At 38.8% G+C, this 15,837-nt stretch overlaps 1 protein-coding gene across 1 annotated transcript in view; it reads right to left on the reverse strand.

Annotated features, from left to right (window-relative positions):
- Nucleotides 1-330: 330 nt before the first annotated feature.
- Nucleotides 331-15,837, reverse strand: part of LOC139712255 (DNA polymerase epsilon catalytic subunit A-like) — a 70,615-nt gene continuing 55,108 nt past the window's right edge. The window contains exons 46-49 of the mRNA XM_071624093.1: nucleotides 12,417-12,631; nucleotides 9,135-9,267; nucleotides 2,115-2,224; nucleotides 331-403 (exon numbers count right to left, since the gene is read on the reverse strand). Coding sequence (XP_071480194.1) covers nucleotides 331-403; nucleotides 2,115-2,224; nucleotides 9,135-9,267; nucleotides 12,417-12,631 — 531 coding nt within the window. The remainder of the gene's footprint in view (nucleotides 404-2,114; nucleotides 2,225-9,134; nucleotides 9,268-12,416; nucleotides 12,632-15,837) is intronic.

Genomic DNA, 15,837 nt, shown 5'->3' on the forward strand with positions numbered 1-15,837 from the left:
AATCAGTCTATTGACTTGAAACTTAGGTTTTTGAAATGAAAATTATGTTATGACAATTCATCTATGAACTAGCTGTGTATGAGAATGTACATGTGAATGTTTGATTATTTTCAACCAAATAATGCAAAGCCGTTCATGCAGCACTTACATGTAAATGACCACTTTCTGCTTGGCTGCTTTCAACTGCTCTGGATTTCACTTAAATGATTCATCAAATGTCTAGAAAAATCTGGGGTTCAAAGGTCATTGAAGACCATAGCCACCAGTGAGGGAACTGGACGATCATGGTAAGCAAGCAAACACACCACAGTCTTTTGCAGGGCACGTCTTTCAGGTCTGCAGCTCAGGGTTCATGCGTAGGATGAAGTCTACTGTCTCCTGAAGCAGAGTCATGTTGTAGTGTCTGGAAAGAAATGTTGTGGGAGAAGTGGACAAAGTGAATACTGACAAGAATGACCTTTGACCTTGAAGGGGAATTCCACAATGCCATTTTAAAGTTATTTTGAACAGAAAGGCAACATATGACAAACACCACAGGGAAGATTTGTCAAAATTGGTTCAAAAGTAAAAGAACTTATGAAATATCAAAGATTCACAATTTCTTGCATATTTCTCAATCAATTAATATGAATATGTAAATGAGTCCACTGACTACATCACAAATTATTTAAACAAAAAATAGAAAACTTAAATTTTCTGTCATGAAAGTGTAAAACGAAATGTTGTTCCTGGATTAGTAACTTTAAAATCATGATCAGTTAGTCTTATCAGGTTTGGAGACTGGGACGTAATTGTGTTTGAACAAACAACTGCAAGAGACTCAAAAAATGTCAAAATGTTATGTTCAAACCATATGGCAAGTTGTGAGGGCATGACATCATCACTTCACTATTTGCATAGTTATCTTGAGAGTTCAAAAACTGTTCTCTGAAAAAAACAGTGTAACTTCTTAATTTCATCACTTCTTTATTTTTGATCCAATATTGATTTAATTTCATCCCTGGGCTTAATAGAAAATGTTACTCCTTTTCAGACTAGCTCTAAACTGGTCTGGAATTTCCCTTCAAGGAGATGGGTGCTTTCAAATTGTGTCGGGGATAAAATTCAACCAAGATCTGTGATGAAAAATTGCCATCGGTTGAACCAATGACACACAATAAGTCAGCACATATCAGAGGGACAATCACATCTCATCAGCTGTTCAAAAGTGAGTCTTTTTATCAATGGTTAAAAGTTTAACAAACATTCGACCAGCTGAGCCCTGAACATGAGAACTGCAGTTGCTCTGTCAGGCTTATCGCGTAATCACAAGTATGTTGAACAAAAGGAGACCTATGACTAATTTCATATTCTTTGCAGCTAGGAAGACAAATGACAGACATACTGTAAAACCATTTGAACACTGCTACATGGTGGAAAGGTAGAGGTGTATCATCATTTGCATACACTATTCAACATGTAGAAAGGTCGGTGCTACTGGAGTGATTATTAAAGGGAACGCAAACCCAAAGAGCAATGTGGATTGAGTGAAAGCAGCAACATTTAGTTGAACACATCAGTGAAAGTTTGAGGAAAATTGGACAATCGATGCAAAAGTTATGAAATTTTAAAGTTTTGGTGTTAGAACGGCTGGATGAGGAGACTACTAGAGGTTATGACGTATGAGTGGACAACAATACAAAGAAAATATAGACGAAATTCAACAAAAATTCACTTTTCTAGCATTATGAAAAAGCACTTGACTAACCGCTTTTAGAAAGCAGGGGAAATAATTCCCGCACTTAACATATGTCAGTATCAAGTTGCTGGAATTTGTAATTTTCATGAAAAATTAATTTTTGTGGAAATTTCTTTTTATTTTCTTTATACAGTATTGTTGTCCACTCATACGTCATAACCTCTAATAGTCTCCCCATCCAGCGGTTCCAACACCAAAACTTTGAAAATTCATAACTTTTGCATCGATGGTCTGATTTTCTTCAAACTTTCACTGATGTGTTCTACTAAAGTTGCTGCTTTCACTCAATCCACATTGCTCTTTGGGTTTGCCTTCCCTTTAAGACTTGTATGAGGTTTGCAGCAGTTTTCTCATCTATTCCATTTCTGTGACTCACTTTGCAAGGTTGCTGAACGTTTTCACTTTCCTGATGAACGTCTCGTGAGCGATGACCGTCTTGAAGTTGCCTGCACACTCACAGTACGTCGCCATATTGCTCAATTTCACCTGGTCAATAATAATCATGACGATAATAAAGGTAATAAGAACAATGACACTCATTTTCCATGCATCTGGTAAACAACCATCAGCATAAAGTTCAGCAAAGATTTTTGGAACTTTTTATCTATTTCATAAAACAGATAACTCATTTTTTTTCTTTTAATGTGGGTTAGTAGAAATCAACACAGCACAATACATTGTATCTGAATATCCACAGCTTCATGGGCTCCTAATGATTCAGAAGTACTTCGTCCTACCTACCTACCCTGAAACCTAAGAAATAGGGACAAATGAAGGGAAAATAACTTAAAAAAGGGACATTCCTTAAAATTTCCAATACATTACTACACCAAGATTTTCACAAAAATAGGGACACTTGATAAAGTGGTTAAAGGAATTTTTCTCTCTTTTCCTGGAGTGAACAACGGGACAATCCCTATTAAAAGGGGACTGTTTGCAAGTATGCATTGTGTACATATTTTTTATCTGGACATCTAAACCAGCGAGACATTTTGTGCATTGTGCCAGGGATATTGGATGGTGAGTACAGCACAGTTTGCTGCATCAATTGCCAATCTGAAGCACACTAAGGAAGAAAGTGTTATCAACATTCTATTCACATTTACTTTAGTGTCATTGATGTCATTGGCGACTGTTATTCAAACTTTTTATTAGGGTTATCACAATCACTTTCACAAGCTCTGGGATAGAAAGTGGAGAAACAATGGGACGATATAAACACAAGTGCATTAAAAGACAACTATGACATGCACCACCTGCTCAATTTTCCTTGTCATCAACATTGTTGGTTGTGATAAAAAGAAATACAGTCGAACCTCGATTATCCGGCCATCGATTATCAAGATGTCTTCATATATTTTCAGTGCCTAATCTCACGCAAACAAACAAGTGTTCAACCATATACACGACGGGATATATTCTAATCATCGCAGCGGACTGAAACTTTAAGACAGTATGTGAGATGATGGCAAAGACTGGTGCCGCACTTGTCACTGGCACTGAGTGCACAGCAATGGTACAGTACAATGCAGTGGCAGTATTTGACAAGTCGCAATATTGATCTCATTGTTGGTAAATATCACACAAACAATACATGAACGGATATTTTACTTTATTGAATACATGCATATAAAAAATGTGTTTTGCTTTATTTCCACATCACGAAGTATCTCTCTTATCCCGCAAAATCGATTAACTGGATGCCTGTCGGTCATGACGTGGCCAGATAATCAAGTTCCAACTGTAATGCCAACTCTGCATAAGGTGAGCTTGACAGGACTGATGAAAACACATCAACTCCTGCAACATTTGACTTGCGTGCGTACCAGGGAGTGATATACAGTACACTGTTCATAAGCCTATGAATGCAATAAAATTTGTGACCTTTTTTTTCTTTCGCCTAGAGAATTATTTGACATGTCTATGCAGTGTCAACTTATGCACAGTTGACTGTATCACTCCTTAAGCAAATACATAAAACAAAAAAAGAATTTGTATATAAAACATTCCTGACTACTGACATTATTCACGCTCTGCACAAAATTGACCTTTATAACGTTTTCTTGGGTTGGTAATGCAAGATCAAATATTAAATCAGTATGTCATTTGCGTCAAATCATTACACACACACACACACACAAATCTGAATACATTGTCTCATGTCCCAAGTACATAATAACAGATATCATTGAATGGATGCATTCTAATAAAAATCATGGTGGTATAAAAAACCACACTAATTGGTCGGCACTGTTTTTATTGGTAAATGCTGCGGTAATGAATACCACAGTGATTCACTTGGTATCATTCTCATGCTTTAAAGTTGAAATCCACCCCCAAATATAAATAAACTCTACAAAGAAAGGGAAAGAAAAAAATTCACACAGAACTGTCCTTCGTTTTAAACTCTTCGAAATATGTACCCTGAATGCAAGACAAGGGCAATTCGTTTTTGTTTTGCTTTGTTTTATTTTATCACTCTAATTGCCAATTGAAAGTGTGACTATAGCTATTATCTTAGCAGATCCCCCCCCCCACAAAAAAAGCACATTACACTCTCTTGTATCTATTCATCGACATAAAGTCTTCCTCATTTTTTGTGTTCTAAACTGTCCTTTAACTCTACGAAAGGTACTCTCAATGCGAGACAAAGATTTTTTTTTTTTCCAACTGTAATCGCTTTATGATAGTGTGACTACAGAAGGTAAGGTAATAAAAAAAGAAAACAGTGTGTTAAAGGCGCATAGTCCCGGTAGTGTAGAGGGCGCTGTTGATGATACTGCTGATCACTGTCAGCATTGATACGAAGATTGCCGAAATTGAGCTGTCATCAAGAGTAAAGCACATAGGTGTTGCTAAGTAACGTTGCCTTCGTTGTCTTCTCTCATCATGCAGTCTGCAGTAATGCCAGGGTGTGTGCATGTGCTTCTTAGTATGACATCACAAAAGATGTTTGCTAAAGCTATAACCCCCCAGCCTCAGCCGAATCATGAGCCGCACTGTGATCGGACCACTGACTACAGTGGATCAGACTTCTTTGGACTCGGGGGAAATAGGTTACAGCGTAAACGTTAAGAGGAGCCGATACCGTAGGTCTCTATAGGAAACGTGTTCCGAAGAGTTGCCATATCAGCCCAATGCGATCAGGGTTGGCAAGATACATGTATGACACATGAGGCAGAACCAACAGACACAAGTCAAAAAGCATGCCACAGATACTTAGAAGTACACAATGTTCATGAGACAAATTATGTTTCCTTCTTACAGAACGTGCTCATTAATTTCCAAATTAACGACCCTGCTTGTCGGATAGTTTCACTTCAATTGAAATCTGAATACTTGATGATCAAAATGACACGTTTAATGTGATCAATACGAAACTGATAATCTAAACTAGATCACGGAGAAGTAAAGATGGCATCCATGTCTCTGCTGCCATTATTCTTTGATACAAAGATTGACTGCCTGACTGACATACATGTAAAAAATACCTTTCACATGGTTATGTCTACTATAATTATGAAGGTCACTCAATCTTGATAACAATGAACAGTCACATACATAAAGCAATAAGCCATTCAATAGCAGCTCTTCAAAGCACCATTTAGTAATGATTCCTATCAAAGAATGAATTGCACTTTCCAACATGTCACCCTGGCATCTTTATAATTGTGTGACGAGAGCGATTTGCCAACAGGGATGTATGATGCACACATCAGCATTCTGACTGATATATAACATAAACCCTTCAAATAATGTTTACTTCAATGCATGAAGTCATTCAGTCATAATGATAACTAACAGTCACATTTAATAATAATAGTATGTATACAACTAGCAGAACTTTATGGCAATGTCTAGCAACGCTACTTGTTTGAGAAAGCAGAGCACTGCTGAACGGTGCAACATGTGCCTCTAATATCTCATGCTGTGTGGCAAGAGTAATTTGACTACTGCACAGTTCGACTACTGCACATTGTCAACTGGGATGCCCCCACTTCTCATGCATTCACCGTGTCTGCTGTATGTGGGCCTTCACTTGTACACTAATCTAAAGCACATTCAAATTAACCCCACACCAAAGACTGTTCTTTGATATCTCTCTAAAATTCTCTGCTTTTCAATCTATTTCTACCTGTTACACCAAACAAAATTTTTAATTGGCTTTACCAGCATACAAACCCTTGAAAGAAAATGTGAGGTATTATTGGTACAACTTTTACCACTTAATGTTCTACCGCTAGAGAAACCTTCAAAGATTTCATAACTTTATCTTCTTGAATTCACGTCAGGAGAATCTTACTTTGGCTACATGAAGTATATCAACCTTTGACCTTGACCTCTGACCTTTAAATCAGTGTAATTTCAGACAATTAATTGGTCATTTATATCTATCCTTTAAATACACTATATCGCTAAAGGACGTCCATCGCTGAAGCTTGGGTCGAAAAATGAAATTCCTATTACCAAAGTGCAATAAGCTTTGAACTTGATCTTTGATATATATCAACACTATCATATTCATGCAAATAATCATAAATTATTTCATCCTGTCTACCGAGAAACATCATCACCGGATATGTATAGTTGCACTAATGACTGAAGATCAAATTTTTCTTTCAAAGTGTAGTAACCTTTGACCTTCCTCTCTGTGAACTTTGTGCTTAAAACCACAGCACTGAAGTAGAGTTCTCTGTTGTGACCACAAATTTTGACCTGGTGCACACTTGGCAAGTGCTTCTTGGAAACATTTATAGGGTTTTTTTATGTGAGAGCATTCATAAGATCATATGGGAACAGAAAGTGACCTACAATTGAATTGGCAACAAGCATAGCTGCTGTAGAAAGGGAGGTTCCCGATGAATGATTCTTTTCATTTAAGCGTTGTTGCCGAGTTATGAGTGATCTGGAATTTCCCAGCGGTTGTCTGGCCTTTTAAACAAGAAACTATGACAGTGGTCTTCGGAGAAAGAGACAAGTTCTTGAACAATAAAAGCCACAGAGTACTAAAGTGGTGATGTCACAGTCTTTTCTTAAACTGTAAAAGTGGAAATTTTTGTGATGTGGAAATTTAGCACATTTCATGCGACCAAAAACAATTACTGGAAAAAAGCATGCAAATATTTTTACTTGCTATACCTTCTACGATAAAATGTCTTGATTCCACAGAATTAAAAATTACTAGGGTGAAAATATCCACCTTTACAGTAGCTAAGTGCTGATTGTACATAAGATACAGTTATGTATCCTTGCAACAGGCTCTTGGGAGTCAGTGGGTTGGAACTGGGTACAAGCCTTGTCGGCAACTGCTGCGTTCAAATATATTCGGACCACTTGAGGTAATTTCTTAGAACAAGTTTCCATGGCAATGAATGACTATGACGTCACACTTCTGTACTCTATAAAGTCATGTACGGAAAGCCTCCCCTCCTCTTTCATCCTCCATCGGGATGTTTGCAATGGATCTTAACCCACGAGGACGAGCTGATTTTGCTACTAGTACTACTCGGGACTAGTCTTGAACAGGTTAAAGAGGCATTCCAGACAAATTATATTTAGTTTCACATCAGCTCACGTAGCACATAAATGGACCATAAATGCCATGTACAGATATATGTGGGAATATACATCTCTGCGCAGATAAATCAATCCTGTAAAAAACACGACAATAATACACAAGGATGATGACATACACAGAGGCTAACACACATCTTAGTACATTGTAGCAATGTAATTCCATCACAATACCATTTGCTTTAACAAAGTTCACCTGTGTGAAATGTATGCATGCCTTCTTCTTTTGTTCTGCTCTCTTGAGCACCCAAATCATGCCTTCTATTAAATGTGAAGCTGCTACATCATCATTCTTGTTCATTACGGTTTGTTTTATAACTTTTGAGAACATTCTTATTCCTTATCCCAATCACTGTAATTTCTGAAATTATGTACCCAGTATTGGGTGCTCAAAAGCAAAATGCAAAAGCCTAAATATTATCTGGAGGTCTCCTTTAACTACACTGTGATCAATCATGTGAATGTGAAGTCGAAATCAGCTATACTTCAGACTGCTCACACTTTCTGCCCCGTGATGGAAACTATAGAACAATCTGCCTAGAATGCATGAGCAAACAAATACAGGGTGAAATCTACTCACACAGGATCACAGAGCTCTCGAAGAATCTTCATGTCAGATATCTTGATTGATTCGCATACAAAGTGGCATCACTAGTCCATTTATGAGATTTGAACACGTGTTCATTTTGTTATGAAGCAAAACCACTACTTGCTACATCAAATATGGCAAGTAAGTGGACAGAAGTGTAGAAAGTTTTTCAATGCAACTGATAGGTAAACCCTTACAGGAGCAGGTACTTCACATTTATTCAAATGAATAGTTCTTGCATCAAGTCGTCTTTTATTGCAACTCGTTGACAAATTACCCTTCATTGACCAAGATGGAAAGGTGTTGTACGTGGCAACTCTGATTTCAAGTGGAATATTCAGATTCTCATTAAAACTTCACTTTTTGAATTCAAAGTATCAATTCATAAAGCGTCAGTGTATTGGATAACAGAACAATGGTAAATTTTTCATGAGTATAAATACTCAAGAAAAATTCTTTACAGGAGTTAATGAGAATAACAAACATGCAAATCCCAGATTAATAACAAAATCACAATTATTACATGAGTTAATATGGAGAAAGTAGTTTCGAGAAAGAGGGGTTTGCAGAAGTGCATAAATTAATACCTAACTTCAGCTAATGGTAGGCTGATCATCACATGCTAACCTTCTTCTTGTTTTTTTTTTAATCAATGAAAGACCTGATAATAGCAACGAAGGATTTTTTGTCTGCTTTTAGTGGGACTATGGAAAGTATGACAGGGGGAAGGACTCAAGTGTGCCAACATTTGTGGCCAAAGTCACACACGACAAGTTAGGCACTCATTTCTATCACACATACAGTCAAACCTGTCTGTATCGGCCACCCAAGGGAGACACGAACCAAAGTGACCATTAGAGACAGGTGGCTGCTATAGACAGGGTTGTTTACATCCCCCCCTTCCCGAAAAGGGGGGGGGGGGATTAATAGTGGCCATATGCGGCAAACGGCAGCGATAGACAGACGGTGAGGTTGAATTGTGTGATGTGATGTGGCAAGGTGTTATGTGGTGTGGTGTGGTGTTAAGCTGTGTTGCACTGTATTGCATTGGACTGTGTCATGTTGTATCGCATTGCGTGGCATCGTGTTGCAATGTGTGTTTGATGACACTCTACGCCATGTGATTTTACCGCCACGTTGTGGCATTTTCCATTACCATTTGTTACACTACACCACACTGTGTTACACATGGTCTCATCACATAACACCGATCTACTTAACACAACACCCTACCTGATGACACTTGGTGCAGGTGAGGTCTTGTAAGGTGTATGCCATTGACGCCTTCTTGATGGCCTCCACCAGACTTTCCTCGATTGCAGACACGTCATACTCACTCTGGCACTGACCACACTGCCAGATGGCCCTACAGAAAAGAAGAAAACACCATTTTGTCAAAGTCATCTTAACCCGCTGAGGATGGACTGATTTTACTGTAACACGCATTTCCCATAGACCCCTGCCCGAGTATTCTTGGGACTCGTCTTCAACGGGTTAAAGACCTGGAAGCGTGGGGACACCATGGAGTGGCAAGGCTGGCCCAGCTCCAGTATGTTCCAGAATCCCCGTAATGAATTGTGTATGGTTTTATCACTGATCTCTATGTAAGTACACTCAAAGCCAAAGAATCTCAACTGGAGATGACCGTTACCGATGAACGTACACATTTTTCTGGATGGGCTGGTGGGCCCTATTTGTGGTTTCTGAATGCCCGCGGTGGGCAGCAAATTCAATCTGACTACCCATGTTTCCCCACACTACCGGAGCTTCAGCTTGTTCCCTTTTGTTCAGGCAGCTACGGATTGGACTTTCTTTCTCCGACACCGTTCCAAAGCTTCCAAAAGACATTTGAATCAATGCATCATTCTTAGAATAATGGACAATGATCTACAATCAGTTTGAGATTCAGATTCAGATTGATTTATTGTCCATATAGGAAAGTCTTTTGTTGGCAATGGAAGGCAAGCCTAACCTGGTGCTATGCTGTTTTGAACAAAAATAGACAAATCAGAGAAGCAAACCAGAGAATGACTGACAAAAATCAGACACATTTTATACCAAAATTATGCAAATTCAGAGAGTTTAGAATGAAAGGCAAATAGGCAACTTCATTTTTTTTTCTGTTGCACTGAGGCACATTGTAATACCCAAGTGAGGTGTTTAACGTTGTAGTAGCTCAACATTTGCCTACTAGTATCTATTATGATAATGCATGAAGAGGATATGCATGCAGTACATATTCTTTGTTGTAGTTGTAATATACAGTGTGTTATGCAGTGTGCATATGTACACTGCTGTAGGTTTTTTTTCTAACACACACATACACAGTTACAAGTGTACAAAACTTTTCAACATCTACTGTAGATGGTGGCTTATTTTTGTGTATACATTGTACAGGCATTGCAGGCTAGACGTACCCTGGATGCCCAGGTCACTTCCTGTCTGCAATGTCATGTGATGTCTGGTTTTATGCAAATGAGGTAATAATGAATAATTATCTTTATGACAGCCAATCATTTTAAGTTACGTAATATATTCAGTATTCTTTAGCCAATCAAAATAGTTTTGACTTTGTGGCAATTCAGAGCTTGCTGAGTTAGTTTGCAGGCCCCAAAATCTAGGCAGTCCTGCTGCAACTTTCATAGAGTCACGTACTTGGTCTACGGTCTACGTAGACCCCGAGTTGTTTTCCTGCACAGTCACCTTTATACTGATTCTGATAGAATGTTTTTATATCATTTTGTATTTGGACTGAGCATCATTTTGGATAATAATTCCAACCCCCGGAAAAGCAGGCACTCCTGTGACGTTAGATTTGTACCACAAGAATCTACCAAGGTTTTTATCGGTCATGCCATCGGCCTAGCCTACTCGCTGCATAGTAGACGTCTACTTCTCATTGGACATTGACATACAGCAGCTGTGTATCACTCCGTGGCGTGGGGAGCTTCATCGCATTGGTCCCTTCTTGGTTTCCAGCCGTTTTGTTTGACGATGCCGGCACCCTCCTAGTTTCATCGTCAGCCGCGCCGCCAGGGTTTCCTTCCAGGCTATGGACGGTTTCTAGCACCTGTATACTGTCGGATTTTAACTGTCGACGGACTATTACCGACATACCGACTACCGTGCTACACAAGGCTAGTGCTGGACTATCCTAGCAGGTAGCTTTATATCATACTTGGTATTACTATTAGGTTCTAGATTTATACCTGGTACAACGATGTACTTACTAATGCGTTACAATCCATGTTTGTAAACAGCGGCGGCCTCCCGCTATAGAAACAGTGCCTGTAGCTAACTGATTACTTACAGTAACTTATATATTTTATACACTCCCTGCTGGTTAACATACGTACTGTAGGGCCTACTCTCTTCTTAACGTTACAGTCTACACCTTGCATATAGGGTAGGCTATCTAGTCTATACCGTTTAGCCTCGCTCATTTGTCGGCCATTGGCATTGATGTACGTTAATGTTTACAGTTTAAGCGGCGGCCTTCCGCTATACAAACAGCACCACACCTTACTTATCAACCTCAATTGAAAAGCTCTGGTCTGTATAGACACGCTGTGTTTTCTCTGGATTTATTTTGATGGCTGATGCCTCATTAATAAAAATGGTTTAAGCCAGAGATTTGGAATAGTAATACCGATCATTTCCAAAGCCTTTTTGTGTTGTGTAACCTTAGTGTTAAGCCTACCTGTGAATCCCGTGATCAAAAGTGTGGGGGTGAATGGGCATGTGGAGTCATTGGATTTTTAGTTGTTTTTACTTTGAGCTGCACTGAGAGTTAAAACATATTCATGTGAATAGTGTGTGTGTGTGTGAATTTATTGAAGTCAGAGATCAATCTTACTTTTGGTTACATTTCATCTGATATCACACACTCATTAAATACTCGAGGTATCTCATAGTACATCGAAACACAACAGCATGCGTCTGGTGAAATCCGAACACATGGCTCAAGCCCTGTATTGCACTGTGGGAAACACTGTACGCATGATGGGGAAAAGGGCAGAATTTTGTTAACTTTCAGGCCCATTTTATAAAATTAATTATGAACAGGCCTATTTCGTGGATCGGTAAGAAGCGGATGCTCTCATTTAACTTTGGAAACAGTCAAAGACCCACTCATTGTGCTCATGGGTTTTCACAGTTTCAAAGTTTAACTTGCTCATCCATTTCTCACCAATCCACTCTGTCTTGTGCATCATTTGTGTTATACTGTAAAAGTGGATATTTTTGCGCAACTAATTTTTTTACGCTCGGCAGGCAGGGTAAGTGGAGTTTTGCGTGTTTTTAATTCCGCAGAATCAAGACATCAACCACTGGAATGTATGGCAAGCAAAAATATTTGTGTGCTTTTATTTTTACACTAGTTCTGGTTGCGCGAAATGCGCAAAAATTTAAACACCGTGAACATTTCCACTTCTACAATACAATTGATGACTCCTGCCTCTACAATATATTATGAATGCAACCACACACGTCATGGCAATGATGCACTTGACTCACGCTGAGGAGCCATCTTGGACCAGCATTGGGTCCCGACAGAGGTCCAGGTCCCGACAGTGGTTGCAGACCCGGCAGATGACCTCAGGCAGGACATAGGACAGGCAGGGGTCGCGCCAGTCCGCGTCGTCCGAGAACTCGCCCACGCCGATGAGGCGCAGGAGGTTGCGTTTCATCTTGGTCACCTGACTGGCGATGTTGGTGTCGAGTGAGAGCACCTAGGTGACGGGACGAAGACATAAAGAGAATGAGTGGGTCCTATGGAGTGTGCTGAAAACCATTCTGCTCTAACTCATTGAGGATGGGCTGATTTTGCTACAACACACATTTCCCATAGACACCTGCCCGAGTAAACTCGGGACTCATCCGCAACAGGTTAATACTAGGGCTGTTTGCAGTGAGATGTGAATAAAAGCTAAAACAACAACAACAAAAATAAACCAAATGATCATGCTACAAGTTGGAGATGGTGTTTGCAAAGAGAGAAAAAAAAAATACAAAAAAAAAAAATTTACAAACATTTCCCATTTCTGTTATATACGTCAGAACGTCGGGCCAGCCATCTTTTCAAGCAATGCTTATAATGGCGGCCCTCTGCATAATCGTTTCTTAACTATAAATGTTATTCTTATCACTGCTGCATAGACATGCATACTGTATATCATATCTCTGTCATATCGTTGTTTATGCAAGTCAAAAGACTGTGTTAAATTTATTTTATATATTTCCTACATGTTCATGATTATGTACTTATATATATCGTGGTTTATGCAAGTCAAACGACTCTGCGTTGAATTTACTTTGTACATTTCCTGCATCTTCATGATTATGTAACTTAAGTATATTGATTTGCAGAAAATAAAGTATCTATCAAACAAAAACGTTGATGAATGTTGATACATGTAAAGAGATGCCAAAAAGAATGGTATCTGTTGCCAATTCATGCCTTTCGTTTCTACAAACTGAATGTATTATTATGATCTGTAACATGCCCCATCATATTCTATGTACAAGATAAGCTGTACATACTCATAAATTATTACACACAGTCATACACAGATTCCTCTTAGCTCATAGATGTAATTATAAGAGAATTTAATAAACAGGGGCCTGTTTCATAAAAACTGAGCATAAGTTGCAATCAATCACAAATTGCCTTTCATAAACAACTTTGCCATTGATTGCAAGTAACGCTCAATCTACCAAAAGTTTCACTTGATTTTTCTTGAAACAAGGAAAAGTAGAAATTACGCGGTGCGTAATATATGTCCCCGCCGGAAGTAGCATTTTGTAGCAAAATGTACAATACAGGTCACAAATCAAGATCACAGGTCAAGAAGTCAAAGGTCAAAATTCTGTGTAGAAAGTTTTGAAGCCCTCACCTGCTGCCATCACATAAAGCAAACGGAATCGAAATCGGGTTAGAAATGGCGAAGGAGTAGCATTTTGTAGCCATTGTACAATATAGGTCAAAAATCAAGGTCAAAGGTCAAAGAAGTCAAGGGTCAAAATTCTGTGTAGAAGTTTTGAAGCCCTCACCTAGTGCCATCACATAAAGCAAACGGAATCAAAATCGGGTTAGAAATGGCGAAGGAGTAGCATTTTGTAGCAAAATATACAATATAGGTCAAAGGTCAAGGTCAAAGGTCACAACTGAAATTCTGTGTAGAAGTTTCAAAGCTCCCACATAGTGCTATCATATAAAGCAAACAGAATCAAAATTGGCTCATAAATGACAGAGAAGTAGCAAATTGAAGATTTTGATCACACACGGACGCACGGACACACGGACGGACACACACACGGACACACACACGTACGGAGCCCGTTTCATAGTCCCCTGCTCGAACTCGTTCGGCGGGGACAATTAAGCGCGAGTGTCTTTATGAAACAGGACTTACGCTCAATATTGAACTTACGCTTGATTCAACAAGTTACGCTCAATAGATCGTGCGTGAAATCAATCACAACTCTTAATGAAACAGTCCCCAGATCAGAACCTTTTGGAGACAAGCATCAAATATGGCATTACTGCTTGCATTATCCACAGCTTCTGATATCTACACGATGCGAGATACAACTGACCTCAAACTCTTCCTTTATCTATAAAATGCAAACAGCAAACAAGCTTTGAAAGTAGGAGAAAGTAATGTACAGGTTGTGTTTAATATTGCATACCACAAAACCGAAAGCATAATGATGGCTTGTTGACAAGATGCCTCAAATGTCCCATGATTTATTTCCTGTTTCTCTGCACTACAAATAGACATTGGAAGGTATATGGAAGGTATCAATAGCCAGTGGCCAAAGGACTAATAAATTGTAATTACCTCTGCCAAGGCAGGAGGCTATGTTTTCCTCAGTGTTGGTTTGTTTGTTTGTTTGCTAAATAACTAAATTGTGAATTGATATGAATGAAACCTGCTGGAAAAGTTGATAATGACAAATTGAACATAAAATCTGGGAATTTTTATGGATTTTTAAAGGAATATTTATGTTTTGGCAGATAGGGGCAATAAACTTGGGTGTTCAAGCTGCGCGGCCGTAATCTGGCAGAACTGCATACAACTGTATCTCCTTTAACACATTACGCCAGAAATCGGGTTTAAAGATTCAATGTTACACCTTTCTAAACTGGGATACGATGAGTTGCATTTTTCCTCTTTTCTTGGTCATAGTTGGTCTCAAGAATTTATTTCCAGCAAAAAATTGACAATTTGACCTTTTTAAATAGTATTAATTACCAATTTAAAAAACTTACGCAATTCTGCCAGATTAATTGTCGCCAAAATTTTTACGATCGTAATCTGGCAGAACTGCGTATCTCTGGTCATGTGCCCAGGATGATCAGCCAGAACTGCGTACTAAGTCTTTGGTCATGCGGGGGGTTTTTCAGGCAGAATTGTGTATCTCTAGGAGATACGCAGTTCTGCCTGATAAGCACGTGTTTCTTCAGGCAGAACTACATACTCTTTTTGTCGTCGTATCTCTAGGAGATACGCAGTTCTGGCTGATAAACACGTGGTTTATCATCCAGAACTACGTAGTTCGGTCTATTTTCTGCGGGTTGTCTATCAGATTTTACCATCCACCCCCCTTACTATTCAGCGGATGCAGTGTCAAAACAATGAATATTTTAGATCGAGTACAATTTTTTGAAATATTTGTATTGTATAAAGTCATCATTATTGATTCACATTCAATTTCATTTTATCCATTCATTCGTAAGTGGAAAATAACTTGCTTTCCCCAAATGTTGTCAGTCTGTGTTCATGTTTCAGTATTATTTAGCGGCACAAGAAGTACCGCTACATCAAAAGCCTGGCAGCTGCTTGGGTTATTGTCGATCTCATGAAGCATTGCATTGGATTAAGAATAATATTAGACTAGATGTTAAGCTATATTGTTCATCAAGACTACAGGT

The sequence above is a fragment of the Diadema antillarum genome, unplaced genomic scaffold (genome assembly GCF_040938485.1).
Source record: "Diadema antillarum isolate AM-2024a unplaced genomic scaffold, OU_Dant_1.0 seq00001779_RagTag, whole genome shotgun sequence".
Classification (NCBI taxonomy): Eukaryota; Metazoa; Echinodermata; class Echinoidea; order Diadematoida; family Diadematidae; genus Diadema; species Diadema antillarum.